Source organism: Penicillium soppii (genome assembly GCF_028829465.1).
Source record: "Penicillium soppii strain IBT 18220 chromosome Unknown utg000003l, whole genome shotgun sequence".
Classification (NCBI taxonomy): domain Eukaryota; kingdom Fungi; phylum Ascomycota; class Eurotiomycetes; order Eurotiales; family Aspergillaceae; genus Penicillium; species Penicillium soppii.
In genome coordinates, this window is record NW_026643233.1 from 2096997 (window position 1) to 2122825 (window position 25829).

A 25829-nucleotide genomic window follows, 5' to 3' on the forward strand; every position below is an offset into this window, starting at 1 on the left:
AGCTGTATGTACGGAGTAGTTGAAGAGTAAAGTCCGAGTCCGAAAGCGATCAACCTCGGCACTTGATATCTTGGCAGACGCAGGACCACGTGCCCCCCTGTGACCTCCTCCCCCGGATCTCGTTTCCCCGTCACAATTTATCGCATTGGAGCTTGAAGATGGAAACTGTTCGAAATATTCAGAATCCAATACCTCCAGCGCTTTTGAAGCCTTCGAAATGGCTTTCTATATATGAGGACTTTGTCACCAAGAATGCGAGCTCGGTTGGTCAAGTCGAGTCCGCGCTGAGGTCCCTGACGTATATCATTCCAGGTAAGATCCCATTTCATCTTGATATCTAAAGTACCACGCTGACAGGGCGTGTTTGGTGCTTTTCAATCAGGGCGATATCGTGAATCAGAGATACCCTCAGAATGTGGTGAGTCTCATTTGGAATTTCATTTGAGCGCGCCTACTGACACCTACTGCAGTTCACTCCGGCGTCCAGTTGTTATCGCTATACCATGATTCTCTGGTGTCGAAAGTCGTTGATCGGCTTCCATCAACCGTTCCCCGACCGCCGCCAACACCCCACACCCGGTATACCAAATATTGGACTTCTCGGTCTTCGCTGTATCGCAAGGTAGCACTTGCACTTCAGATGCTTCAATACACCGAGCTTCTCTGGGAGATGGCGGCAAGGCGGCGCGGTCAAAAGACTCGTTGGCGCGTAGTTGTCTTCATTGAATTTGCAAAGGCAATTTGCCGCTTGCTTCTTCTCCGGTTGACCAATTCCAGACCCCTCGTCAGCCCACCCCTGCCGGAGCGCGAGGTAGACCCCAGGACAGCAGAAGAGGAGGAACCACAGAGCGACTGGAACGGAATGGACACTCCCGTGAGTGACCGATCTTCAGACCTGAGCTGGACGATGCCTCGCACCGGATTATCCCTTCCGTCTCTCCCTGAGGTGAATGACGTGTCCAACTATCTCATCTCCAAGGTGCTCACAGCGGATGATATCAAACCCCCGAAAGCGCTTCTTCATCGGGCCACGGGGCAAGGACAGCTGGCTGAAGTCTTATACATTCTCCGGCCTGTTGCCTATGCAATGGCGATGCAGAAGTGGAGTAAGGACAAGCGAAGCTGGCGGCCATGGCTCATTGGATTTGGAATGGAGTACGGTTGTCGCCAGCTCGCGAAGCGGGACTTCCGCGAGAGGGTCGCCGGTGGTCTTCGGGGACTCACAGGACTTGAGCGAGAGGAACTCAAGAAGCGTGGTTGGTCAATGGGTTGGTGGATGATGCGAGGCGCATTCTATGAAAACATCACCAAGTTAGTAACCCAGGCTTTAACTTCCCCTGGTTTAAGACTAACATTGCGAATCAGGTCCTGGCTACACAGCATCACCGGAAAGATGAAAGGCAAACCAATATTGGACTTAGTGGGTAGTATCATGGAGGACTATGAGTATCTCTGGGACAACTTCTACTTCTCGACTGCTACACTTTGAATCCCACAAGAGATGTGCCTGGATTCCATTCGACCTTGATACCCAATTTTTCTGCATGACTTTTTTCTAATTTTGACCTTACGAATCTCACGATGGAACTTGACATTTCATCTTTCCTTTGTTTTGACTCTTGCTGTGCTTTCCGAGGCAGGTTGAAAGGGTATCATTAATGTATTATCAAGCTCCACGTCTAATTCCATTACAAGTAGAATCCGCATTTAGAGAATCTCCGATGGTCGTTGACCATACCAATCTCGTAGTCCATCTCCCTTTGAACCTTTGCCGGCTCCTGATGATAGTAGAAAATCGTTCAGCCGCGGAGCCCCATCTTCCTCGTCGAGGGGCCAGTCCACCCGTGTTCCTCCTTTCACTTCGAGCATTTCTCTTGCAGTGCCCCAGCTGAATCTGCACTCGTTTCCCCATCCGAAAACAGGGTCCATGTTGCGTCGAAGCCAGCCGACACACTTGGAATCCGAAGGGTAGCCACTTCCCCAAGTTTCGGCAGAAGAGTCAGACTGCTCAGCTTGAAGGATGGCCTCGTACATGACCTCCAGTGCAACGTCACGCGTCACCTTGGCTGCCACACTGGCGGCACTCACACAGGGGTACAAAGAGTCAGCCTTCTTTGCAACCGTGATCTTGAGGGATGGAAAGATTCGCTCCAATTTTTGTTGGTATGTAACTGGGTTGCCAATTGTGTCAATGTAGACTTCTCGCACATCCACTCCACGGTCCTCGACCACTCCTCGGATAAGTTCCACTGTTGCATCCATCGCCTGAGCGTTTAAGTTGTAGACCGCAGTCGGTGATCTCATCATGCCGGAAGAAATGTCGCGCGCAGAAAGTGATTTGATCGCATAGCCGCAGGACTCAAACAGAGAGTCTCCTGGTGTGTTCAAGAGTTTCATCAGATTTGCGCGCACAGCAGGGGTAAGCACCTTGCTGTCGTCAAAGCTATGCTGCTCGGTCAAAAGCGAGTGATGCAATTCGAGAGGGAGATAGAAAACACCATAAACCATTGGTCCAAGGACTGGACCACGGCCAGCTTCATCCACACCCAATACACATGGTGTACTCTCAACTGCATCACTGGTTGTAGGTGACGTCTCTTTGGGTGTGATCGCGTTCGGACATGGCGTGTAGTATGCGTAAGATTTGCCGGTCAAAAGGTAGTCTGGAATCACACTTGGAGGAATAAATGTAGAAGAGTCTTTCACGGTATGTTCAGTCATATTAGGCAATTGTGAAGCAGTAGTAGATGTAGAGGGAAAAAAGATTGACCTCAGGTATGCAACGCGTCGACCGTTCGGGATTAGCGAGCGGGCGCGTCTCTTCCCGCCTAAATTCCATCGCATCATTCCTCCCCTCCACCTTTGTCCATTTACTCTATCCTCTCTGCTCTCTGTTACTTTGTCGTTATTGTTTTACTCTTGAGAGAAAGAGACAGAAAGAGCTCAATCATCGAAATCTACTTTCATCAGGGTGCTCCAGCTTCAAAATGGCACGGGGGCCCGGAAAGGCCCGCGACTTCGACTACTCCAATGTGGGAACTAAAGGGAGGTGAGTTGATATACCATAGTCGATTGCAGCGCTCTAGCTGGGCCCTTTATACTAATGCGATATGCTTAGGCGCACTGGAATCTCCTTAAAGGAAGGCCGGCGCGACGAGCATGGAATGGAAGAAGTAGATGGCCTCTTCTCTTCTCCTGAAAAGTCGCCTGCCAAATTTAATGGGTTTGAGAACGGGGGCAACGATTCTTCAATTGGGTCGGATGGCATGTCCATAGACGAAGGTGCGCCTACCGTTCTGCGAATCCTCAACTAATTGCATGCTGATTCGAAGTCTATAGGCAACGCGCCAGAACCCATGGACTTTCTTAAGGGTACCAACGGATCACGTACCTCTTTTCTCCCCCCACCTGCCGCACGTTCGCCTATGAAGACTGGCCTTTCCGGTTCTCCGCGAAGGACGCCTGCACTACGATCAACTCCAGACTCGCAAGACGATCTTGAGTCATCTAGTCCCTCCGACGGCAAAGGTTTAAGCGCACAGAGCGAGGCGCGTCTGGATCCTTCTCCTCTATCCACTCGCTCAGTGAATGCGGGGCATTCAAATCAGAAGAACGGCGCGCGACAAAGATCGGCAAAAGCACAGCTAGTAGGGGAACCGGAGGCTACATTTTTACCCGAATTTTCGGACGACGAAGGTGACGAGAATGCATTTGCCCAAGTACAGCAAGACTTTGGGGACAGTTTGGTTGCCGATGATGAACCACTGCCAACTGCAGAGTTGTCCGAGTCTCCGGAGCCATATCAAAATGGAGACAGTGACAATTCTCCCATCGAAACAGCCCCGCGCACAGAAACTGCCGTGAGCTCCAAATCAACAAAGAAGGGCGCACCAACACACCCCGCCAACGCAGGCAGGAGCCAGGCCAAACCCCCTGGACGGCGTGGACGCCCTCGAAAATCCGATCACGGTGACGTCGAAGAAGATACCAATCCCAGGCCAGCCAAAAAGCAGAAGAGCTCTGCCAAAGCGCCTCCACCCGAGCGCGAACCTCTGGATCCGGAGCTAGATCGAGTAGTGAATGATTACGCCAACCGCACAGGCCCGTTGAAAGGTAGAAGTTTGTATATTCTCAAGCGTGAAAACCCTACCGACAACAGTGCGACTCACACCCGATCTGGCCGTGTTTCGGTCCGACCACTGGCATACTGGCGTAATGAACGGTGCGTCTTTGGTGATGGGGAGGCCGCCGAGGGCCATCGATATCCTCTTTCAACTATCAAGGAAGTCATCCGTACCGAAGAACAAGAGCCTGATTACAAGAAGAAAGGGAGGCGCTCGGCTTCTCACAAGTCCAAGCCCAAATCAAAGAAGCGAAAGGATGAATCGTCCGATGAAGAAGATGAAGCCGTTGATCTATGGGAAAAAGAAGGTGGTGTCCTTCATGGATATACCCTCAAGTGGGACAGTAAAACTCAAACCAGTTCGAAGGAGGAGGAAGTTTTAGGTAAGAGCCCATCTCCCCTCATCTCTAGCTCCTTGGCTAAATGTTTGTGCAGACATTGCATATGCTCCTTCTGGGATTGAGACCAGGGAAGTCAAAGGTTCAACTTTCAGGTTCGCGAAGCTACTCAGCTCTTCGTTCATTGGGTCTGGAGTTGTTGAACTACCCCCTGACGGAGTCAAGAAACCCAAGAACTCGAAGAAGATGCACATGGTCTTTTATGTCTGCCACGGACGTGTCCAGGTGGATATCTCAGGTGTTCAGTTCAGTGCAGGCAAGGGTTGTGTTTTCCAAATCCCTCGTGGTAAGTTCTTAAGGTTCTCCCGTTGCTGGCATCAACTTGTTAACGTCGGGTGTCCCAGGAAATTACTACAGCTTTGCGAATACTCATCACAAAGAAGCACGACTGTTCTTTACTCAAGGCTGTGTTCCTGATGAGAGCGAAAGCGAAAATGAGAACGACACGCAGGCTGAGGTTGACAATAACAATGACATGTCTGCTGTGTCTGATGATGCTAGCCCCGAAAGCGAAGTTGAGCCTGCTCCTGCTCCTGCTAAGAAGGCCAAGGGTCGTCCAAAAGGCAAACAGAAGAAGGCTGGAAAATAACTGATCCCATGCCCGTTCGCGTTTGTGCCTCTGTTGGTCGGCATTGACAATGTGTCATGATAACTTCCCTTTGATTACGTGGATACCCTGAAATTCTACTTTGTGGGCGTCCGAATATGTCTTTTGTCATTGTTATATGCTCTTGAGCGATTTGTTTCATACGATTACCAAGGATGTTGGCGTTTCTCGCCTGTTTCTTGGTAAATTATGCGGTATTACTTTTTGGAGATAATTGGTGATGGAGGAGGAGCAAGTGAAAAGTTGAGGGCCAGAACCTCTTTTGTTCAGACATGTCGAACATGTATCAGAGTTTGTTTAACCATACATACCCATTATCTTATAATGCGCCACGTATCAAATTTCTTCCATCAACTCATCCAACTCGTCATCTAAACCCAAAGGCGGGAATTCTCCTACCTCGACCTTCTCGGGCTTGACAAAAACGCCGCTGTTGCCTAAGCACTCAAAGTAGCGCTGTCCACCCACGCTGCCGTCGTTCTTTCCCAGTGGCTCATCGAGCTCAATTCCAACCCAAATTGGTTGGAGCTCCGTCGGGAGGTCTGGGCTCTGCTGGAGCTCACGGGCCGGGCCAGTGATGGGAATTGTCGGAACAGGTCCCACGAAACGAATCGTGCCGCGACGAATGTGCGGTGGGGAGGAAGGCAGGATGATAGCCCGCTTGGAAACAGCGATGTCTGTCATTGAACCCATTAGATCTGTTTGAATCGCATTGAAGATGCTTGCTGTCAACGAACCTCTGGTTTGAATCTCTGCCTGGTCTTTCTCAACCTGGTGGCGCAGAGATTCCTCGGGTGATAGAGCAGTAGGGTCAAAACGACCCAACTTCTGGTTCTTCTTCCAGGCCAGAACAGAGTCTGAACGAGCTTCGTATGTTTCAGTAGGCAGCACATATTTCTCAACACTGGACAAGTCGGTGAAATTCGCCCGCATTGTCTGGGGACGACTGTCGTTAACCTGGAAAGATTGGTTAGCAAGGATCTGGTTTGCATGGATAATCCTAATCCTTCATGACCACGCTGCCTCTCAGCTTGACTCAAGTGTCTTTGTAAGACCATATCCAAGTAGCTATGGCCGACTAGGATAGAAAAGATGAAACCAACCTCAATTTCCGTTCCCTTCACTAATCCATAATTTCCAATCAGGCGATCATCTTCATCGGCCCATTGATCGGGTTGCCCGGGGACTTTCACCCGCAGACGCTGACTTCCAGGTGGAATGCCCGTCATGGTCTCCAGCTTCCCCTTGACCTGCAACACGGTCCAGGTTGGGGTGATACGGCGTTCGGTCAGAAATCTGGGTTCCGAGTTCCCAGACTTGGCCAAAGCCGCATTGGTGATGATGACGGACACATCCATTGGGGTCGGCTGGAATGCCATGATGTCTCTTTATCTTTTTCTTTTGGGGGGTTTTCTATGGAGTATTATTAGATTTGACTTGTGCGGTGGATGGATGTGAGATCCTGGCATCATGGCTCAATCAAAATCAAGGTCAAGGTTCCACAAAATCTGATCTTCAACGAACATGGATGCGTTTGGTGCTTGTATCTCAATTTGTATCAAATTCCCCTTGGCCCATCACAGGCCACAGCATAACAGCATGATAGCATGGACAACAGCCTTTTCGGGACATGTGTATATTGAGAAATCGAGATGATGACAAACTTCAAACAGAAAGGTAGTACTTACAAATCTTGTGTTGCGTTGATTTGACACGAAAAGGGAGTCTCAAATCGATATATGTGATTAGTCAGCTAGTCTCGCCAGGAACAGGCACCGTTGAAGAACTGTTGGACAAGATCACACAAATATTACACACGAATTGGAGTTTTTCTTTCATACCACTGTGTAACAATGCTATACATAGGTATGATTTTGAACTTTAACAAAACAAAAGAGCATATTACATCTATGAAGGTGGAAATGGTAATATAAATGCCGATGCTAGTATATGTCCCATGGAAGGATTCGAGTGTGTGATATAGTGTGTATTAAATAGCTGGCTAGGATTGCTTTGAAATAGTTGTTTAACTTTTTCAAGGAAATAGTGGTCAACCTTATTAAGTAGACATAAAGTACGGAGTATATAAGGTATAAGATAGTCTCTTCCGAGGTTTGGAATGGATAGATTAGTCCTCGATTACGAGAGGTGTTACAGGAGCAAGAGGGGAGATACAAGAAAATAAACCGGTAGAATACACTGAGCGGATCCTAATGGAGGTAAAATGTCTGTTTAATTCTGACTGGCTTGCTTTTTAATTCTACCAACTCTATCTTCGGGATTCAATCCGCTCTTGTGTTAGAATCTTATGGACAGTAGCAATATTTTTGATAGGTCTGAGATAGAGTCATATAGTTAATAGCCAAACCAAAGTTCTAATAAATTGGTCAAAGGACTATATAAACTTCGGAGGTAGCCACCACTAGCCCGGGATCTCTATAGAAAACGAACATAGGGTAGGAGTTCTGGGAGTATAAGAACCTGTTAACCCTTGGCCTTGGCCTTTCTTTTCGTGTGTGAGCTGTCTTGGAGGGGAGGCAATTTATTCAATTGATTTTCCCGCGCTTGTGTCTGGATATCCCCGAATTACCTACCTCTAATCAACATTAGCGGATGATACTCCCTCCTTTTAAAAGGCTGTACGTTGTATGCGCGACGTCCCAATCGATCCCCGGCTGGGCCCTGTTTTGCTCTTTTACTCTATAATGAGCTATAAATAGACATTGTTTTATATACCTATAAAGACGGTGGTTAGTATCACAGTAAATTTAAAAAGATATCGGCACTTGCAGGGTAGCTCGGCGAGTATCCGAGATTCGCCCTGTTTCCGCGCCGAAGTATATTCCACCGATGAAGGGGGCTTGGAGTGGCCCCAATGAAACTCATGGAAGTGGTGAAGAGACCGGCCACCAGACTGATCTGCAGTTATCTATCACGAGGACAAAAGAGAGAGCGAGAGTCAACGGACCTCGCATAGGCACCTGATAGCTCTGTAGTACTTCTTGACTAGTTTAGTCATCCGTGCCTTAGGCCCTCTGATTGGGGGGGGGTGTATACGGAGGAACACGTGATATCAATTCTTGGACTTTTTTCTCAACTCTTCAACTCTCTCATCACAGGACATCATGGCATCCCAACAAGCTGGCGAGGCTTATGAACAAGAAAATGTTCATGAGGTGTACCAGCAGATTGCCCAACACTTCTCCGCCACCCGCTACAAGGTGTGTGTGTTAAGCGACTGGTTATGATGCCCCTCCAAACTAACCACATTTTAGCCATGGCCCATAGTCGAGCGATTTCTCACAAGTTTAGCGCCAGGCGCGGTGGGACTAGATGTAGGATGCGGTAATGGCAAAAATCTAATGGTTAATCGCGATGTTTTTATCATTGCTTCAGATAGGTATGTCATAAAATGATGAGTGAGATTTTTGGATTTTTTATGGTTTTACGGTCTCTCGTGTTCCTATCTTGTGGCCCATGACTGACCTAACCACAGATCTGAAAACCTGGCTCGGATTGCCCTACAGCACCAGCCGCACTCGACCGTGGTGGCCGATATCCTACACCTTCCGCATCAGGATGCAAGATTTGACTTTGCAATTTCCATCGCGGTGGTGCACCATCTTTCTACCCCGGCCCGGCGAGTCCAGGCCGTTGCTGAGATCCTGCGAACTGTGAAGCCTGCTTCAGAGACGCACGAGGGTGGAAAGGTCCTGGTCTATGCTTGGGCGTTGGAGCAAAAGAACAGCCGCAGAGGCTGGGACAAAGGTGACGAGCAGGATCGTATGGTCCCTTGGGTTCGCAAGGGTGATCAACCTCAAACATTCCATCGCTACTACCACCTGTACGAGGAAGGCGAGTTGGCGAGTGATATTGACAAGGCGGGTGGTCGTGTGCTGGAGTCGGGGTACGAAAAAGATAACTGGTGGGCGATTGCGACACCTAAGACGACTCATGTCTGAAAAGTTGCATGTGCTCCGAGACCCAGCCTCGGAGTCATGGAGAAAAATCCATTCGCACTGCTGGTCCTGCCAAAGATTCTGCAAACAGAGAAGAAGAGCTCAAACACCGGGGCAGAAATCATCTATACGATTCTTTGTCCCCACAAATCACGATATACCTCCAACCGACGCTATGCAATTCGTAACCACAAAAGAAAAAAGGAAAATCGGAGAGAGAAAAGAAAATCCAGAAAAAAGAATAGCAAACAAGATCAAGACTCAAGGAAAGACGTTTAAGCGTCATCGTCGTCTCGTTTCAAGGCATGGTGCGTGGGGGCATGCCGAGATGAGGGCCCATGAGACCAGGTGGAGGAATCCCCATGTCAGGTCTTCCAGTCCCATAGAACTCTCTTGGAGGAGGGGCGGGCGCATAGGCAGGAACACCTGCAGTGAGCTCTTCCAGAGAGGGCAGCTGAGGTGGATGGCCTGGAAGATGGCCTGGAATTGCGCGTGAATGGGATCCCTTCCTCGGCCGGGAGAGAGAGGTGCTGGCGCGGCGAGTTCTGGTAGTGGGGGGATCGATGGCAGCACTAGAGAGAGAGAATGGAACGACACCCGCACGGCGGGCCATCTCCTGTTCTCCCAGTTGCCAGTGCATGGCCTCTGCGGCACGCCATGGGATGGCCATTTCTTCGGCTACCTTGGACCACATTTCGGCTTTGAATCTATCAAATAAAACAAGGGCCCGGGTTAGTGGATTCTTCACTTGGGGAATCTCATTTCGAGACCTACCTCTCGTATAAGCGAGCTAGTTTGTTCTTCTTATCTTCATCCCATTCACTTCGGCGTTCCAGGTAGTTTTGATAATGAAGACGGCAACTGATGGCACTGCGGCCGGGGAGTCGTTTGCTGATATCCTCCCACTTCATGCCACTGCCACGCAGTTCGATTATCAAAGCATCCTCATCTGGGGACCACTTGGATTGCTTCTTTGCTGGAGATTCGGCGGTATGCGAAGGTTGCAAGCGCTTTGTGGCACCCGTGGGGCCAGTCTTGGACAATGGTGGCATGGTTGTCATGGCGGTCATGGCCGCGGGGCCAGGCATGATCATACCCATTGAGCCCAGAGGTGGCCCTATCGTTCTGGGCGGGTACCCGGAGCTGGGGGCTTCTTCCTCATCTTGGGGCTTGAGTAGCAGTGAGATATCCACTTTGGCAGGGGGCAATATAGGCCGTAACGCAATCATATGCGCGGATTTGCAACTCGAGTTGAAAGAGAAGATCCAGAGGAGGAGTGGGGAGGGGGGAACAGAAAAGACGGAAAGTGCTCGTGATCCCGATCTTTTCTCTCACAACACAACACACACACAAAAAGCAGAGAGGAAAAACAGTAAACGTCCACCCAAAAGAGAAAGGAATCGAGAAAGGGGTTTCCTGAGGAAATTCTAACACAGTTAGAAAGATAAAGTCGATAGTCGATACGTCGGTAGTTCAAATAGTTGTAAGGTCCAGAATGAGGTCAGGATGTTAAGGTTTTGACGAACGGTTCATGGGTGAGTACCGTGGAATCTAAAGAGTATATAAAAAAAAAAGAAAATCAAATTTCAAAGAGAAGAGTCGAAAACAAAAGAAGGTAAAAAGAAGAATACAAGATCAAGCAAGAAGTCCAGAACGTTATGAAACAGGGATCAAGCAAGTGACAGCTGATCCATAAAAAAAGTAGAGAGAAAGAGAGAAGAGAGTCTAAGACCGTTGAAGATGGGGAAAGTATATGTGTAATGCAATTACGAGTAATCTATTTCGATAAATTACAGGTAAGTTTTTGGAATTAAATCTCCGGTTTTTTTTAATTAAAGATGATCCGACCCCTCCTGTTTCTATAGTGTTTATCCATCCGTATATTTCTCGGTATCTAATATAGATGTATATCATTTCGACCGAGCATAGAGAGATAGAAGAGTCTTGGAGAGAAAACTAGACATGTATCTAGTTACCTAGAGGGAGAGTGATAGTACCGTAGAATAGGATTTACACAATGTACACAAGTGTACACTGTGTACCCAGTTTCATCTACTAACCCAGTCAAGGAAGAGGGGCAACGTGCGATCAAACAGATAAATTAACACTAATAGAATACCGATATAAAATACAAAAACATATAAAATTAAAACGGAGACCCGCATCACCCTTTAGTTAAATGAGCGGTCTTCGCCGGCCCAGACGCTAATGCCGTGCCGTTGCGACTAAAAGTTCCAGATCGTAACGGTTTATATACATATCTTCAAGCTTCCTCACCTTTTTACATCCAGTCGGGGAATTTTCCACTATTCTACGGTATTTGTTTTAGTGGGTCTTTCCGGGTTCCCGACTTTCGGGTGGATAACAATCCTTGAGCATCCATTATAATGGGTTCTCATGGGCTCGAATGGGTTAACAACCATGTGTTTCTCCGTTCTTGTCTTTGGTAGACAGGTGGATGCAATGGAGTGAACCTCTCTTTTGATGTGGTTTTCAGGTACAAGGTACCGGTCTAGATTTAGATGGAGAATGGTTTCTTTCCACCATTCTACGAATAAGATATAAGCTTGACGTTGTAGAACCAGACAACGTACAATATGGTGGATTTTTTTTCCCTTGTTCTCCGCTTCTTTTCTTTTTTTTTATATAGGATTCCGTTCGTTTACAGGGCTTTTGGATCCAGACTTGAGTGAAATTAACCCCGTTGATCTTGTCAAGTCTAGAATTCTCAGTTCCTCAGTTCAATCCGTTTAATATAGTATTTAAGATTAAGTCGATGTAAGACTGGTAAAGTCTCACCTTGAACTACGGGGCCTTCAGACGCGTACAAAAAATTAAGGGACTAGTGGGTCTTTTCTGTGTGTACGTGGTTGTATTTTATGGTGTTCGATGGGTATATGGTGATATGGTGATAATGGTAAATTCGATATAAGCTCCTCCGTACCTATATCTCATATGTATAGGGTAGGTCCAATATATCGCGAATAAAATACTACACCTAGATTTCAAACTCGTCATAAACCGTTGGACCCGAAAACCTGGCACATGTTGCCGAACACGAGTTCCTGCAATTTATTTTCATTTTTGTTCATTACTCCCTAGTCACTAGTCATTGGTTTATTATAGGCTCATTTCCCATTTATTCTCTTAATATCCTTCATAGCCCCCTAAATCCTCCTGGTCCAGACTAAATATTGATGATCAGTTCGGTTGCCTGAAACACCCGTCCAGTCAATGCACCGAGGATCAGCAAGCTATACCCTAATCCTGTGCCAATTTCCGTCCTTCAATCTCGTCTACAGTATCTATCTATCACCTTTTCCAACAAAAAGAAAAGGCTCTTCAGATGCGTGAACATGTTTGTACAACGTTCAGGACGATCGCTTGCCGTTCTCGGTAATCAGCTTATCCCGTTCCCGAGGTCAAGTTCGATCCGATATTGTCTCCTCTCTACAAGATCGTCTGATAGCAAGGGTAGAATGTAACGGGTCATGTCCGAGGTGGCGATCAAGCGGTGACTCGCGAGCAGATCCCGGGTAGCAAAGGTTGTGATGATGCGCGCATATTGCACACCGTCACAGCTCAGGTACTAAGCTAAGGCATGAAGAAATAACGGTGTGGAGTCTAAAGGAGGGGCAAACGTTTGGGATCATCGTGGACTAATGACTTAAGTGGAAGTGACCGAGCGGAGGTGTCTCTCTCTTTTTTTCTACGTATGTTTTTATTAATTGTTAATTGTGCTAGACTCCATATACAACGGACACGATCGACCAAATGTCCGACACGTACCCCCCCCCCCCCCGTTGAGACCCAATTTTCCTTTTGGTCTTTTGTCCTTTTTTCCTTTTTAATGTCATATTTCATTTTCTTGGTTGGTTTCATTTCATTCACTTGATCTTATTGGTTTTTGAACATTCGAGCTTCTACAACGTATATTGCATTTACTATGTACAATATATTATATAGGGTTGTTTGATGTTGATAGGACCTACCGACCTACCTAGTCACTGACTACATATACCTACATGTGGCTACCACTAGGCACATATTATCGACGAGAACGGAGAATTTGGGTTCCACTTAGATCATTTCGATCAGCTGCTTCAGCTGAAGTGGCGCTCAATCGTTTGGGGGCAGTGCCGGTGGATCTTCAGTAGAGAACCCTGCTGTCATTAGTATCCATTGGCATATTCAGGAGCACATCGTCTTTTGTATAATATTGTACATTAAAATGAAGGTACTGGACTCATCGGAAAAGTCAGGATAGCTTCCGGTGCCTCTGGGAAGTGGGTGTATCTCAGATATAGCCCGTCTGAACCGTGTGAAGACATATTTCCGAAGCAGAAAGAGATTGGGTAAGGCAACTATTAGCTTTCGGCCGGATCTAAGAGCCTTGAATAGCCAATCAAAACGTCTGAGATTCCTATTTCACCTTCATTTGGGCTCCACTGCTCCATCTGAAACACCTGCCTTGTGAGTGGGGAGAGAGAGAGAGAGGGGGGTAGTCCCTTCTAGGCACTTGAGAACCGGTTCATCAATGACTCGTCTCTACCTCAGTACGGAGGGACAATATTGTATACAGTTGGAAATATTAGTGGCGAAATTAAGATTACGGCTCTTAAGTGTCGACAGATCAACCAATCCCAGGGTCTCGATGCCTTCGATTGTCCCTAATGGAGCATGCCCGTCGTAGATCGTCGCTGACAGTTGATGCTTCACTTTCCCAGCCATTTCTTACCCCAACAAGTGCCACACAGTGCGAAAGTGTGTGACTGGTTTCTATGCAAACGGGACACGGTCTAGAACCTTGTATATTGTACGATCGCTGCGCCGTTGCGACAAGGGTTTACCATGGCTGTTACAAACATGTTGAAATCTTCCAAAATCTGCTAATTTTTACACGTTTGCAGTTTCATTCCGAGTTGTGGCTGTGAGAAATCATGTCTGGGTGTCGTTTCGAGGTTGATGCCCAAGGACTTGAAACCAAGGGGACTGAAGAACTGATTTCATGCTTACTTTTTTCTAATTTTCCTTCTCTTTTTTCTTCTGACTCTACTTTGAACTTGCTGTTGTAGTGATTATTTCTAGATTCGGACGAGACGAAGACGTGAGAAATGCGATCGTTGAGAAAGGCCATGTGGAAGCAATCCTCTTTGTCTGATGTGCCTATAGACTTTGGACTGTACGAGCAACTCTGGGAACGTGGAAAGAACTGAAGTGGATATCTGCTTCTCTGATGGATCTGAACTACCCGTCGGCTTTCTCTGGACTTTGCCGTGATGGAATTCAAAGAAATCCAGGCTCTCCGAGGCACTCAGTCCCCTCAGTCTGATGGTTGCCAGTCGAGTTTCTGCGATTTACGATTATTTTCTTGAATTTAAATAATGAGATCATGTGGAAGGAAGAATGTACTCTTGGATAAATATAAATTGAACTACGAATCCGGGCAAAATGATCTAGATATCATTCTCTTGTCACATTATATACATCATCGACAAAATGGCTCAACCCACATACGATGCTCAAACCACAGATGATCCGGTTTTCAGGTAAAGAATAAGTTTATAATATACTCATATTGAACCAATTTTCGAACCAATGATTATATACCTGTTCCCAAAGGGTGTCCTGCTCAAGTGCCCGAGATAACTGAAAAAGGATTCAATAATCCAACGACGCTATGCTATCGGAATGTCACATTCCGAATGCTCATGCATGCGCCAGTGTTCCTCGATTGGGTCAATTGGTACAAGCAACATCATGCATCTTGACCTTGTAAGTGATGGTGGAGGGCTGTGTAAATCTGTATACTTCATGAATACTACACTCTCTACTGGGACACCGGGAGCAAAACAGACTGTCAAAGGGTGCTTGTAAGTCTGTCCAGTAAGATTTGGAAGTCCTGGCGTATGCCGAGTAGTGGAATGAAAGGAGATAGAGAGGAAGATTGTGCCGAGTATTTTGAGCATCTTTATGCTCAACTCAAGAGTGCTACCAACACTATCTTGTATGTTTTCCTACATTCCCTCTCTACACCCAATTACTGGCCACGACTCCAGTGAAAATGACCTTGAGGATATCTTCGAGACTGGGACAAGGGGTCTCAAAACGGGTGGTGGGTCCTTGTGCCTCAGAAACTCAAAGCGAAGGATATCAGTTTTCTGGAAATTGAGTCTTCCTGAAATCGAGGTCATGGAGAAAGGCTCTATCGAGCAAGCAATATCACGATTTCGTACTAAAGTCCTGCGCGGGACATGCAACACATGTGGAAACCCCATGTACATCCAGAAGTCAATTTCACAACGTCCGGAGATGCTTATGCTTCAGCTGAACCGCCAAGATGACCAAGGGAATAAACTCGATGACGAGATCAAGTTTGAAGATCTGGTGATTGATAAACGGTTCATGAATTACAGTGCTGACGTCCAATACGAGCTTACCTCGGTGATGATGCATATTAAGACCGACATAAATGGCCCCTTCGGTCATTGCATGGTCGCTGTCAAGGGTAAAGCGGATGCATGGGCACATTTGAGGAATAATTCGCCCGTACTAGAGCTTCAAGAAAGAGTTCAAACTCGATACATCAAACGCCAAAATCTGTTACATCTGTGCATACCGCCGTTTACCTATCAATGGAGGCAAGATCAGACTTCTTACATCGAGCGAAGCATTGAATAGCCAGACAGATACGGAGATGCGGTCTCATACACATTCTACCACCCAATATAATAGGCAATCGAATGGCCTCCCAGATGTGCAAGCAGTGGGTTACCCAGAAATGAGTGTAAATTCAAAGGCGTTCAGAGATTTGCTCAAATCCGTCAATCATCAATACAGAGCTCAAGACCAGAAGGACTGGGGGGAAAGAAGACAGGAGGGAAGGAGTCAGACGAAAGAGAAGAAGAACAAGGACTGGTTGGTTTGGAGAGAAAGAGAGAACTACTTCGAATTACACTTCAAAGTGACGAAGAATGACAGATATTCAATTCAAGGTCCTGACAGGCTGTGAACAACAATTTGAAGAGAAAGCCAGCAAAGGAGGATTTAAAAAAGAAAAGATGGAATATAATGCAAATGGTATTGGAAAAGGTGAAGAAGGGATTTATCTGAGATGATTTTGATATATGTTGTATGTTATGTGAGTTATGTATGTGATTATGTATTGTTTCATTCTTCACTTCTTCACACTACTCAACATGTCCTTCGTGGACCATTTAATCCACGAGTTATCCCACACACCCTTTGCAAACTCAAAACAACTCATGTTAACCTTACACTGTCTATTCCCAAATGACTTCCTCCCAGCTCTCGACATTCTAGACCGCAAACTCGTGCGAATGGTACGCGTAGGTACACGCACCGAGGATATTTTCCTCGTGACATCAACCTCACCACCGTCACGAAAATCGGCTTCTTCACACCAGCAAGACAAAAGCTACGAGGTCCGGCTACGCGCCTGGAATTGCAGCTGTCCCACCTTCGCACTATCTGCATACCGGGACCAACCTCCCGTCACAGACGACCAACCCAGTACCACCGAGGGAGAGCATGTTAACTACCCGTTTGGCGGGACTTTGACTCGTGACACAACCCGAAGTTTATCTCCGGTTTGCAAACATATCCTAGCTTGCATTTTGCATGCACGGTGTCCAGATCTGTTCGGTGGTGACAGTATGTTCGTTGTATCTATGGAGGAGTTGGCTGGCTGGTGTGCTGGATGGGGTGGTTGAGATCTCGAGCATTGACATGCCAAAACAAATTGCATGAGCTCCGCTGAATGAGAGTCATCCTCTCCCGAAGAACCGCCACATTTTGAGCGACTCACCGGGTGGGGAGGTTGGGGTGACCATACCGAGAACCCTGGCTTAAGAGCCATTGACCCCTGTCTATCGACGAGAAAACGACGGCTACATTGAGATCGATGGCTCTTGTATGAAGTATATTCGATGGAAATCGGCCGAACACGAACAGTTGAAAAACTACGGTCAAGCTGCAGCGGAGCTGAACACGCGTGGGAATCCGTTTGCACCCGCCATGGGGGTATCTTGAGCAACATGATTGCAGCATGAAAGGCTTGGGAGATATAGACTGCAGTGGTGTCCTTGCTACTAATATGTACCACAACATGTCTACAACCAAACAACAGGACGTAGGCCATGATAGAACGATGGCCAAGACCTTGCCAGCAGGAACAGGCCCTGCATTACCCACTACCTATACATTGCAAGATAGTAGGAATCTAAATGTCATATTATTCACTTGAATGACAAGTCTTGTGAGAATCAATTAAGAGCCCTTAGTTCTTCTTCTTGTTCTTCTCGGAGCTATCCTGCTCCTCCTTCTGTTCACCATTTGGAGACCCGGCCTTCTTAACATCCTTGTCCCCCTTGGCCTCTTGCTCCCGCTTGGTGTCACTCTCCTCTTGCTGCTGTCGGTTCTGGATCTTGTTCTCGATTAAGTCGTGGAAGGCAGTAATAGCGCGGATCAAGCTACTGATGTAGATGGCCATCAATTGGTCATTGGTCTTGATGCTCATGGCCCGTGCTAATTCGCTGTTCTCGGTGTGTGGCTCCTGGCCGCTGATACGCTGTGTCGCAGGAGGCGTGGACAGGTTGGGAAGAAGGTTGAACACATCCTGGAGGTTGCCCAGAATGGCGTGGTTAACGGGAAGTTCCCTGTCGAGAACTTTCTGGAGGTATTGGCCGATATCGCGTAGCCGCAGATGCAATCCTTGCAGTGACTGCAGCTGCGACGTGATACGAGTGGAAAGTGTGCCGACTGCAACGTCCCTGATGTCTCGGAGGAGGTGCTCCACGCCAATTTCCTCTGCTTCTTCGGCCTCGATTATCGACGGGGTGTGCACGAATGTTCGGGAGGTTGTCGTTCCATCCTGTGTAAGAGAGAAAACAAGCTCTGGTTAGCTTACCGCGGCCAGTGCACGTTGTATGCACACAAAACACAAAACTCACATCCTTGATCTCATCCACGGCGAAGTAAGCATCTGTAGGCACTCCGACTTCCTTCGGTTGCACATCAACAATGACCAACAAGGGGTTGGGCGTGTATTTCTTGAAGAGCTCATTGATCTCCAAATCCGAAGCGCGCAGTTTAGGACCCGAGTGGTACCAGCCGACTAGCTTCTCGCGAGCATTGATCTTCTTGAACATGTCCCTCATCGACTCCACGAAGTTGTGATCCAAGAACCACACCGATGGGTCTTTCTCATCTTCCTCAAATGGAACTAGACACGAACACACGGATGTTAGCTTTGGGCATTTGATCTGTTTGAAGCTTGCACTCACCAGCAAAACTGTTTGATACCCGGACATTATCGCCCGAGTTCTCACCGAGTAGTACACCTACAACACGCTTCCGGGTACCCTTTGCCGTTCGCCCATAGTGGTCTGCGACAGAGAGGAGGACTAACGGGGCAACGGTCACGGAGCGGTTGACGAGGGATAGAGTGTCCGCCGTGGTGGCAGGCATCGTGAAAGGGTATCAAAGATATAGGAAAAGAAAAGAAAATAGGAGCTATGAGGAGGATTGGAGCTCGGATGTCAAATCAAAAAACCAATGGGAATAACAAATCAACGTGAGACGAGAGATGGGGGAGAAACGATGATGCACCGGTGCTCTTGAGCTCTCCGCCACAAGCTGCGCCATTTGAGGCTGGTGTCTTAGTAAGCTCTGATGGAGACTCAGTGCATTACTGTATGTTTATTAATATGTTGACACGCTTTTGTATTAGAGAATTATATAGAAAGTTATATTAATCGCGTCGATTGATAGTTCTTCATATAGGAAATACTAACCACATATGCATATTAGTTACCTGGTGGAGGTGTAATTAGTTATATAGTTGTACTCAATGTACGTGTAAGCCCGTGCTCCGAACCTCGGGCCCTAAGGTTCTGCGATTCTTCCCTTTCCCCATTTCTCCGGTATTCCGTCTACGCATCCCTTCTCTTCATCCATTAACCTCTCCTCTCATATTCAACAATGGCTCCCATCACTGAAGAGGCCGTTTCCGGCTTGAAGAACACTATCAATCAGTTGGAGGCTAAGGTGTCCGAGCTTGAGAGCCGTCTTGCCAATGGCGGCAAGCCCAAGTCGGCCGCCGAGCAGATGCGCATCATCCTGATGGGCCCTCCTGGTGCAGGTATGCAATTTAAACTATTAACCGTGGAAAGGCAATTAGATATTAACCATTGCCAGGCAAGGGTACTCAAGCCCCCAACCTTAAGGAAAAGTTCTGCGCGTGCCACCTGGTAAGTTGAAGTTTGTCTGGGTACAGCATAAGCTCTCAGCCGCTGATGTATTTCCTGAATAGGCCACCGGAGACATGCTGCGTTCCCAAGTCGCGAAGAAGACCGACCTCGGAAAGGAAGCCAAGAAGATCATGGACCAGGGTGGTCTCGTCAGCGACGAGATCATGGTCAACATGATCAAGAGCGAGCTTGAGACCAACTCAGAGTGCAAGAACGGGTGCGTACATATCTCAATTCCCTATCCATTTGATTTCTGCCGCGATTCCGCAATTCCGGTCAAAATCTAACGCGCGTTTTGAAACAGCTTCATTCTGGACGGTTTCCCCCGTACCGTCGCCCAGGCCGAGCGTCTCGATGACATGCTTCTCGCCCGCCAGGAGAAACTCCAGCACGCTGTTGAGCTGCAGATTGACGACTCCCTGCTGGTCGCTCGTATCACCGGCCGTCTCGTCCACCCTGCCTCCGGCCGTTCGTACCACAAGATCTTCAACCCGCCCAAGGATGACATGAAGGACGATGTCTCCGGCGAGCCCCTCATCCAGCGTTCCGATGACAACGCCGACACCCTGACCAAGCGTCTGGCTACTTACCACGCCCAGACCACCCCCGTTGTCGAGTACTACAAGAAGACCGGTATCTGGCGCGGCATTGATGCCAGCCAAGAGCCTGGTCAGGTGTGGAAGAGCATTCTCGGTGTTTTCCGCCAGTAAGCGATTATATGGTTACATTTAAAAAGAGATTTTGGGGGGGGGGGATGATTTGGGACAACTTACCAGTCCAGGTTCCGCTATGCCTACCGTTTTCTTATGTTTTTCTTAATTGGGGGCACTTTGGAGGCATGACTGGCGTTTTTGTTCACATATAGACCTGGGTTGATCCCCTGAACGCCATGTATAGTAGTATGTGTGTACTTTTTGAGTACCGAATACACTCAAAACCGGCATGCATTCGACCTTTTCATTTGTAGGCGATATGTAGTAATACTAGTAGCACCTGGGTGGTTCTTATATGTAATTTGAATTGTCTATCGACCTAGAAGGGCGACCATATCTACCAAAAAAACGCTGTAGTGTCCTTTCAACTCGTCATACCTACATTCATATTCCTCATATCTACAATTGCAAGGGGTATTCAGTTGACTCAATCTTCTGAGGATAAGTCAAACCACCCTGCTTCCGAACTTCATCCATCACCTCCATAATAACGATGCTCTCCTCCCACGGCAAGCCCTCACTCTCGAGCTTACCGTCCCGGAGGCAGCGAGCAACCTCGTCAGCTTCCCAGTACATACCGAGACCATTACCAGGGAAGGGGCATTCAACATCACGAACCTCGCCTTCGCCCTTCTTGGGAACAACACGGTAACCTTGTGGGCGGAAAGGTGGACCACGCACTTGGATTTCACCCTTGGTACCCTGGATACGGATAGAAGGACCAGCAGAGCCCTTCTCATCCGGATCAGCAGAGACACGGATGTTGGTCAAGGCGATACCGTGCGACTGGTGAGTCTCCGAGCTGTTGGAGGGAGTGCTTGTAGGGAAATTCAGGAGCATGGTAGTGGACTCATCCACACCGGTCAGATGGTAGGGAGTCATCTGCGAGGAAACAGTGGGTGGCTTTCTTTGGTCCCGAGGCAGGGTGTGATATAGAGTCTGGAAGACCCAGGTCAAGGAGTAGATACCCACTAGATATCTGGTCAGTCAAACCGTTCTTCCAACCTTCCACGGAACAACAAAGTGGTAAACAACTCAAGCATAATACTTACAGTCCAAAAGACAACCACCCGCTAAATCAGGGTTCACCATACGGTGAGTAGTGCCCCATTTAGTCTCAACGTCATCCCCAAAGCTCGTATCAGCAACAACACGGACCACCTCACCGATCTCGCCCTTTTGGATAAGCTCGCGGATCTGAATACTGAGCGGGAAGTAGCGAGTCCAGACAGCCTCCATTAGGAAGAGGTTCTTCTTCCGGGCGATGTCAACTAGAATCTTAGTTTGGGCAGCATTGACAGTGAACGCCTTCTCGCAAAGAACATGCTTGCCAGCTTCCAGGGCCAATCTGGCGTTCTGGTAGTGGTGGGAGTGCGGGGTCGCGACGTAGATGACATCGACATTGGGGTCAGCTACGAGAGCCTCGTAGTCGCCATATGCAGAGCAGGGAGTTGTGATGCCTCGAGCTTGGATGAATTGTTCGGCTTTATCTTTTGAAGAGGATGAGGCGACAGCCACAATTTGGTGGGCTACGTCTGAGGCATCGCGGACATTGGGGTCAATGAGAAGGTCCTTGGTGAACACTGTTTGGGAGTCATTAATCGGTGCGCTTTCCACTTGTAGGCTGTAGGTGTCTTACTCTCAGCGATCCAGCCAGTGGCTTTTCATCGGTTAGCTTTGTTTATCAGACAGCTTGAATAACAGCTTGGAGGGACTCGTACCCATGATACCCCATCGAACACTGTGTGGCGCCATGATGAATAGTGTTTTCTATTATCTAGTATGGGAGAGCAAAGTAAAGTAGTGTCAAGATTCACGGAAGATACGGAGTAGTTTCCGAGACAAGTCTCCTTTATATTTACATAATATGTCCACGGCTATCAGTATGGAGACCGGAGATGCGCCGAGCGGGGCCCCAACGCAACGTCATGATACTACTGTTTCTATATCATTATATCAATGTATATAGATTTAGATGTATATAGAAAGAATACAAAGGATAATGTAAGATGTCTCAACTAATTGTATTGCAATCAATCGTTCGCTATGAAAACGCCATGCAATGCAGCAAATAATAACAGATCAAACCGGCTCGGTCTTGACACGGGTCTTCTGGCTTGGAGATTCCGTTCCCTGAGTATCGTTAACTTTGATCATTCAACACTTCCAAGGTACGAAGATGCACTCACCTCAGCTTTACGCTTGCCCAGTACCGAGTCAGGCGTACTAGTCCGCGTCTGACGAGCTGGGGCAGGGCCTTTGGTGACTTCAGAATAGCAACTATCATGGTACACACGAGGTCCGACCTTGATCGCGTCTTGCCAAATCCAGTCTTGAACATCCTCGGACCAGGTCGACTCAAACTTCTCTTGGCAGATAGGACATGGGGTGTTGCGGAGGGTGGCATCGTTCGGGGCTCGGATCCATGGCTTCGAGGGTTCCTGCTTGGTGTTTCCCTCGCCTGTAGCTCCTTCAGTGGTAGTTTGGGGATCTGTGGCACCATTTTCGTCGCCAGCTTCGCGAGATTTAATCCAATCCTATTTGTGGTTAGAGCTAAACATATGATTCAAGATAAGGAAGCTAGCATACCCTTTCGTCGACATACCAGCTACGGTTTTGAGCACGCCGGGAAGATTCGGTCATACGTTGGTTGGTCTTGAAATGCCAGTCCAGATGGCGGGCTTTCATTTTCTTGCCTTCTTCCGTAGCGAAAAATCTACGACCACAAGTTCCACACTTATTAGGGCGCGAGTCATACAAAGAGACAATTAGTCCGAATCGAGGGATCTTCATAGATGCAGTATTCATGGGAACTCCAGATGTACTGTTGGCAGCCGGTACCTGGGCCAGAGCTTGGGGGGTGGGTTGTACTCCATTGGGCATCATGAACGGTAAAGTAGATCTCCCAGGAAGTGGAGTCGAAGAAGCCGAAGAAGTAAGAGATGGGGGTGTTGGCCCGGAAGGCAGAAGTCCACGGGCCCTCAAAGCCGCAATGAGAGGGTTTTCCGCTCCTGATTGTGGGATTTCATTTTGTTGGGGCGTATGAGGCAATGCAGCTGGCATTGCGGGTGGCGGGGTCGGTTGCTGGCGCGAAGCGGTAGCTTTGATCAACTCGGCAAGAGTACCAGGGTTCAGCAGTTGCTGGAATGGCTGTGAGAAGGGTTGGACAGGAGGGGTGGAGACTTGAGGGGGCACTGCCGGGACATTTGCGACCGCATTTGGGGGAGCAGAAGGGGGCCTTGTGGCAGCGAGTGCTGAGACCTGATCACGGACGATTTTCAGCTGTTCTTGGGTAAGCTGCTGCTTCTGTAAGATAGCCTGGAGATCCACCAGCGCTTTCAAACGTTGTTGAGAGGCAGGGTTGAAGGGACTGTTGGCAAAGTCGACCTTCGCAGCAGCAATCAGGGTATCCACGTCTCGGTTGAGGGAGTTCAAGTCGATGTCTTGACGCTGATTCGGAGGAGGTGTCTGTATCCAAATTAGTATTTCATGTTAGAACACAAAGGAAAAGCATTCTTACCGAGGTCGAATGACCTTGGTACTGATTTGGTGGGCGGGACATGTGAGGTGCAGGGCTGTGAACCCCAGGGCTGTTGGTCCATCCGTTGGGAGTTCCATTGGACCGACCACGACTGGTCATATCCGTCTGCACTCTTGTTTGTTGGTGTTGTAAAGCGGCAGTGCGGGCTTTGATGAGAGCGCTTTCGATGTTCCGTGTAATCTCGGGTGGAAAAACTGGACGTGTGTCAAGAGAACCTGGGGCTGGCTGCTTCCATGTGTTGAGCATCTCATCCAGCTTCCTTCGAGTGTTGCCATCCACCAGAGTATAAACATTCATGAATGTCTGATACATGTTCCGACCCAGGAACAACGTGTAGGGACTTCCAACGTTCTTGGCGATGGAATCAGCTACATAAAGGGCTGGGAGCTTCTGCTGGGGTGGTGTCTACATTTTGGTTAGGATCCAACTCGGTCTACAAGAGAGAGAAAATAGAACATACTGATCGAATGTGGTTCTCCAAGACCCGGGAGATAGCCATTGCGTGTTCTGTGTTCTCTTTGGCGATGACAGTCAGGGTACGAATCTGTATTCCATCATTTGATGTTAGATCCTCTAGAGAACTTTTGTAGTCCTCTGCGATCTCATCAGAAACAAGACCCGACATATTTGCGATGCGAGATGACTTGAGGTTTTATCAAATGTCGAGAGCAGAGTCAAAAGATCTCTATATCACAAGGGAAGCCTATTCGGTTTTGTCGATGCCCTCTTGCTTGTTTTTTTTTCTCTCTCCTTGCCTCTCTGAGGGTGTTTGCTCTTTTTTTGCTTGCTTTTTTTCCTTTTTTTTCTCGAGGTCTTTCAGATGCTTTTCCTTCTCTGCCTTCGGTCAAACTATCAAGACTGTCTTTTCTTAATCCTTGTCCTTGTTCCAAGGAACAGGTTCTCTTGGATCGACACAAAGATGGAGAAATAGTCGGAACTTGTAAATGCTTGCTAGCTATCTTTTGCGAGAAATGAAAACAAAAGGATTCAGACGCTTGCTCTCCAACCCCTGTGACCTTCCAGCACCTTGTGTGTATCTACCTTCAAGTCAATGAATCAGGAGGGGATGCGGGGAGATGATTGCGCCGAGGGTATGTCTTGAAAATGCGGTTCTGTGAGAAAGAGCCAAACGGGTGTAATGAGAGGGGTAGAAGAAAGGAGAAGGAAACGAGTCAATCCAGAGGGTGATATATGCAAAGTACAAAACAGCGCTGTGGGTGATAAGAAGATGAATTGGAAAGAGGAAAACGAAAGAAAGGGATTGTCGGAGATACATGGTCATGTGATCAGGAATGACGCCAGCATCACTTTAACAGTTTCAAGACACTTCTTCTTCACACATCTATTCTATTTATCTATTATTTGTCTCTTCAAGGAAAAAAAATGAGGTATTCTATTGCTGCTGCATTGCTGACCCTGCCACTGGCTTTGACTGCATCACTCAAGTCCGTCGTCATTACTTTCCCTAATGGAACGCCTGAATCGGTTATCACCCAGGCCAAAAACTCCTTGGTGGCTTCAGTACGCAGTGCACCTTAGATGTCATTCTATTTGTATGTTATACTGACAATTATAGGGTGGTGTGATCACTCATGAGTATCGTACGTTCTGTTTACCCTTTTTCTACGGAGTAGATATCCCGAATCTCGGGATATCTAGATCTGAGGACTCTTACTTACAGCCCGGGAAATGTTAATACTGACATACATCTCTCCTATAGATCTGATCAAGTACAACGTCAATTCACACATCTCTTGAATCCTATCTAACTATGATTATAGTGGTTTCGCTGCCGAGGCTCCCGCCAGTGCGCTGCAGACCCTCTCCACGCAAGATGCGAAATACAACCCCAATATTGAAGAGGATAAGATTGTGAATGCGAATGGAGAATATAAAGCTGGATTCTAAATATTCAGATCGAAGACCATGAATCGGATATACCAATACCTCGGCGTCTTTGGGTGTTTACAATATGGAGTATGCGGTTCAGTATGGTTTCAGGGGGGATTAACGGTGTTTGAGATTTAGTTAGTCATATTTGAATACGTTCTTTTTCTATCTCCTGAGATTGCCGTATACTGGTAGGTATTAGACAATAAGTCATAATGTAGTTATACTCCTCACATTGGACAGTAACTATGAGCTACTATATACCAAAATAAACAAACATAGCAAGATCATGAGATGTACTCCAAAAAAGACCATTGAAAAAGATGT

General features: G+C 47.6%; 13 protein-coding genes across 13 annotated transcripts; 7 read left to right on the top strand and 6 right to left on the bottom strand.

Moving 5' to 3' along the window:
* Positions 1 to 158: 158 nt before the first annotated feature.
* N7529_002911 (peroxisomal membrane protein PEX16) lies at positions 159 to 1489 on the top strand (the record flags this gene model as incomplete). Its single annotated transcript, XM_057238439.1, has 4 exons — positions 159 to 312; positions 383 to 418; positions 447 to 1311; positions 1366 to 1489. 4 exons carry the CDS (start codon positions 159 to 161, stop codon positions 1487 to 1489), a joined length of 1179 nt encoding a protein of 392 aa, XP_057101050.1.
* A 218-nt stretch (positions 1490 to 1707) lies between these two features.
* On the bottom strand, positions 1708 to 2721 carry N7529_002912 (ribonuclease H2 catalytic subunit RNH201; the record flags this gene model as incomplete). The annotated part of the gene is made up of 1 exon (XM_057238440.1): positions 1708 to 2721. One exon carries the CDS (start codon positions 2719 to 2721, stop codon positions 1708 to 1710), a length of 1014 nt encoding a protein of 337 aa, XP_057101051.1.
* A 266-nt stretch (positions 2722 to 2987) lies between these two features.
* Positions 2988 to 5110, top strand: N7529_002913 (Cupin domain protein; the record flags this gene model as incomplete). The annotated part of the gene is made up of 5 exons (XM_057238441.1): positions 2988 to 3049; positions 3119 to 3282; positions 3340 to 4506; positions 4559 to 4807; positions 4866 to 5110. 5 exons carry the CDS (start codon positions 2988 to 2990, stop codon positions 5108 to 5110), a joined length of 1887 nt encoding a protein of 628 aa, XP_057101052.1.
* A 354-nt stretch (positions 5111 to 5464) lies between these two features.
* On the bottom strand, positions 5465 to 6507 carry N7529_002914 (tubulin-folding cofactor B; the record flags this gene model as incomplete). The annotated part of the gene is made up of 2 exons (XM_057238442.1): positions 5465 to 6085; positions 6232 to 6507. The coding sequence occupies 2 exons, from the start codon at positions 6505 to 6507 to the stop codon at positions 5465 to 5467; spliced, it is 897 nt and encodes a 298-aa protein (XP_057101053.1).
* Positions 6508 to 8253: 1746 nt separating this feature from the next.
* Positions 8254 to 9090, top strand: N7529_002915 (tRNA (carboxymethyluridine(34)-5-O)-methyltransferase; the record flags this gene model as incomplete). The annotated part of the gene is made up of 3 exons (XM_057238443.1): positions 8254 to 8349; positions 8404 to 8528; positions 8625 to 9090. 3 exons carry the CDS (start codon positions 8254 to 8256, stop codon positions 9088 to 9090), a joined length of 687 nt encoding a protein of 228 aa, XP_057101054.1.
* Positions 9091 to 9385: 295 nt separating this feature from the next.
* Positions 9386 to 10316, bottom strand: N7529_002916 (MYB DNA-binding domain protein; the record flags this gene model as incomplete). Its single annotated transcript, XM_057238444.1, has 2 exons — positions 9386 to 9794; positions 9862 to 10316. The coding sequence occupies 2 exons, from the start codon at positions 10314 to 10316 to the stop codon at positions 9386 to 9388; spliced, it is 864 nt and encodes a 287-aa protein (XP_057101055.1).
* Positions 10317 to 15096: 4780 nt separating this feature from the next.
* N7529_002917 (uncharacterized protein) lies at positions 15097 to 15768 on the top strand (the record flags this gene model as incomplete). Its single annotated transcript, XM_057238445.1, has 1 exon — positions 15097 to 15768. The coding sequence occupies one exon, from the start codon at positions 15097 to 15099 to the stop codon at positions 15766 to 15768; it is 672 nt and encodes a 223-aa protein (XP_057101056.1).
* Positions 15769 to 16286: 518 nt separating this feature from the next.
* On the top strand, positions 16287 to 16820 carry N7529_002918 (uncharacterized protein; the record flags this gene model as incomplete). Its single annotated transcript, XM_057238446.1, has 1 exon — positions 16287 to 16820. One exon carries the CDS (start codon positions 16287 to 16289, stop codon positions 16818 to 16820), a length of 534 nt encoding a protein of 177 aa, XP_057101057.1.
* A 566-nt stretch (positions 16821 to 17386) lies between these two features.
* Positions 17387 to 18576, bottom strand: rpn8 (proteasome regulatory particle lid subunit RPN8; the record flags this gene model as incomplete). Its single annotated transcript, XM_057238447.1, has 3 exons — positions 17387 to 17980; positions 18060 to 18331; positions 18393 to 18576. 3 exons carry the CDS (start codon positions 18574 to 18576, stop codon positions 17387 to 17389), a joined length of 1050 nt encoding a protein of 349 aa, XP_057101058.1.
* Positions 18577 to 19089: 513 nt separating this feature from the next.
* On the top strand, positions 19090 to 20068 carry adk1 (adenylate kinase ADK1; the record flags this gene model as incomplete). The annotated part of the gene is made up of 4 exons (XM_057238448.1): positions 19090 to 19249; positions 19306 to 19358; positions 19421 to 19575; positions 19663 to 20068. 4 exons carry the CDS (start codon positions 19090 to 19092, stop codon positions 20066 to 20068), a joined length of 774 nt encoding a protein of 257 aa, XP_057101059.1.
* A 402-nt stretch (positions 20069 to 20470) lies between these two features.
* On the bottom strand, positions 20471 to 21826 carry N7529_002921 (Gfo/Idh/MocA family protein; the record flags this gene model as incomplete). Its single annotated transcript, XM_057238449.1, has 3 exons — positions 20471 to 21042; positions 21124 to 21654; positions 21793 to 21826. The coding sequence occupies 3 exons, from the start codon at positions 21824 to 21826 to the stop codon at positions 20471 to 20473; spliced, it is 1137 nt and encodes a 378-aa protein (XP_057101060.1).
* A 327-nt stretch (positions 21827 to 22153) lies between these two features.
* N7529_002922 (putative mRNA cleavage factor complex component Pcf11) lies at positions 22154 to 24237 on the bottom strand (the record flags this gene model as incomplete). Its single annotated transcript, XM_057238450.1, has 5 exons — positions 22154 to 22204; positions 22261 to 22608; positions 22661 to 23539; positions 23592 to 24017; positions 24073 to 24237. The coding sequence occupies 5 exons, from the start codon at positions 24235 to 24237 to the stop codon at positions 22154 to 22156; spliced, it is 1869 nt and encodes a 622-aa protein (XP_057101061.1).
* Positions 24238 to 24995: 758 nt separating this feature from the next.
* Positions 24996 to 25520, top strand: N7529_002923 (uncharacterized protein; the record flags this gene model as incomplete). Its single annotated transcript, XM_057238451.1, has 4 exons — positions 24996 to 25133; positions 25189 to 25213; positions 25333 to 25342; positions 25394 to 25520. The coding sequence occupies 4 exons, from the start codon at positions 24996 to 24998 to the stop codon at positions 25518 to 25520; spliced, it is 300 nt and encodes a 99-aa protein (XP_057101062.1).
* Positions 25521 to 25829: the final 309 nt, after the last annotated feature.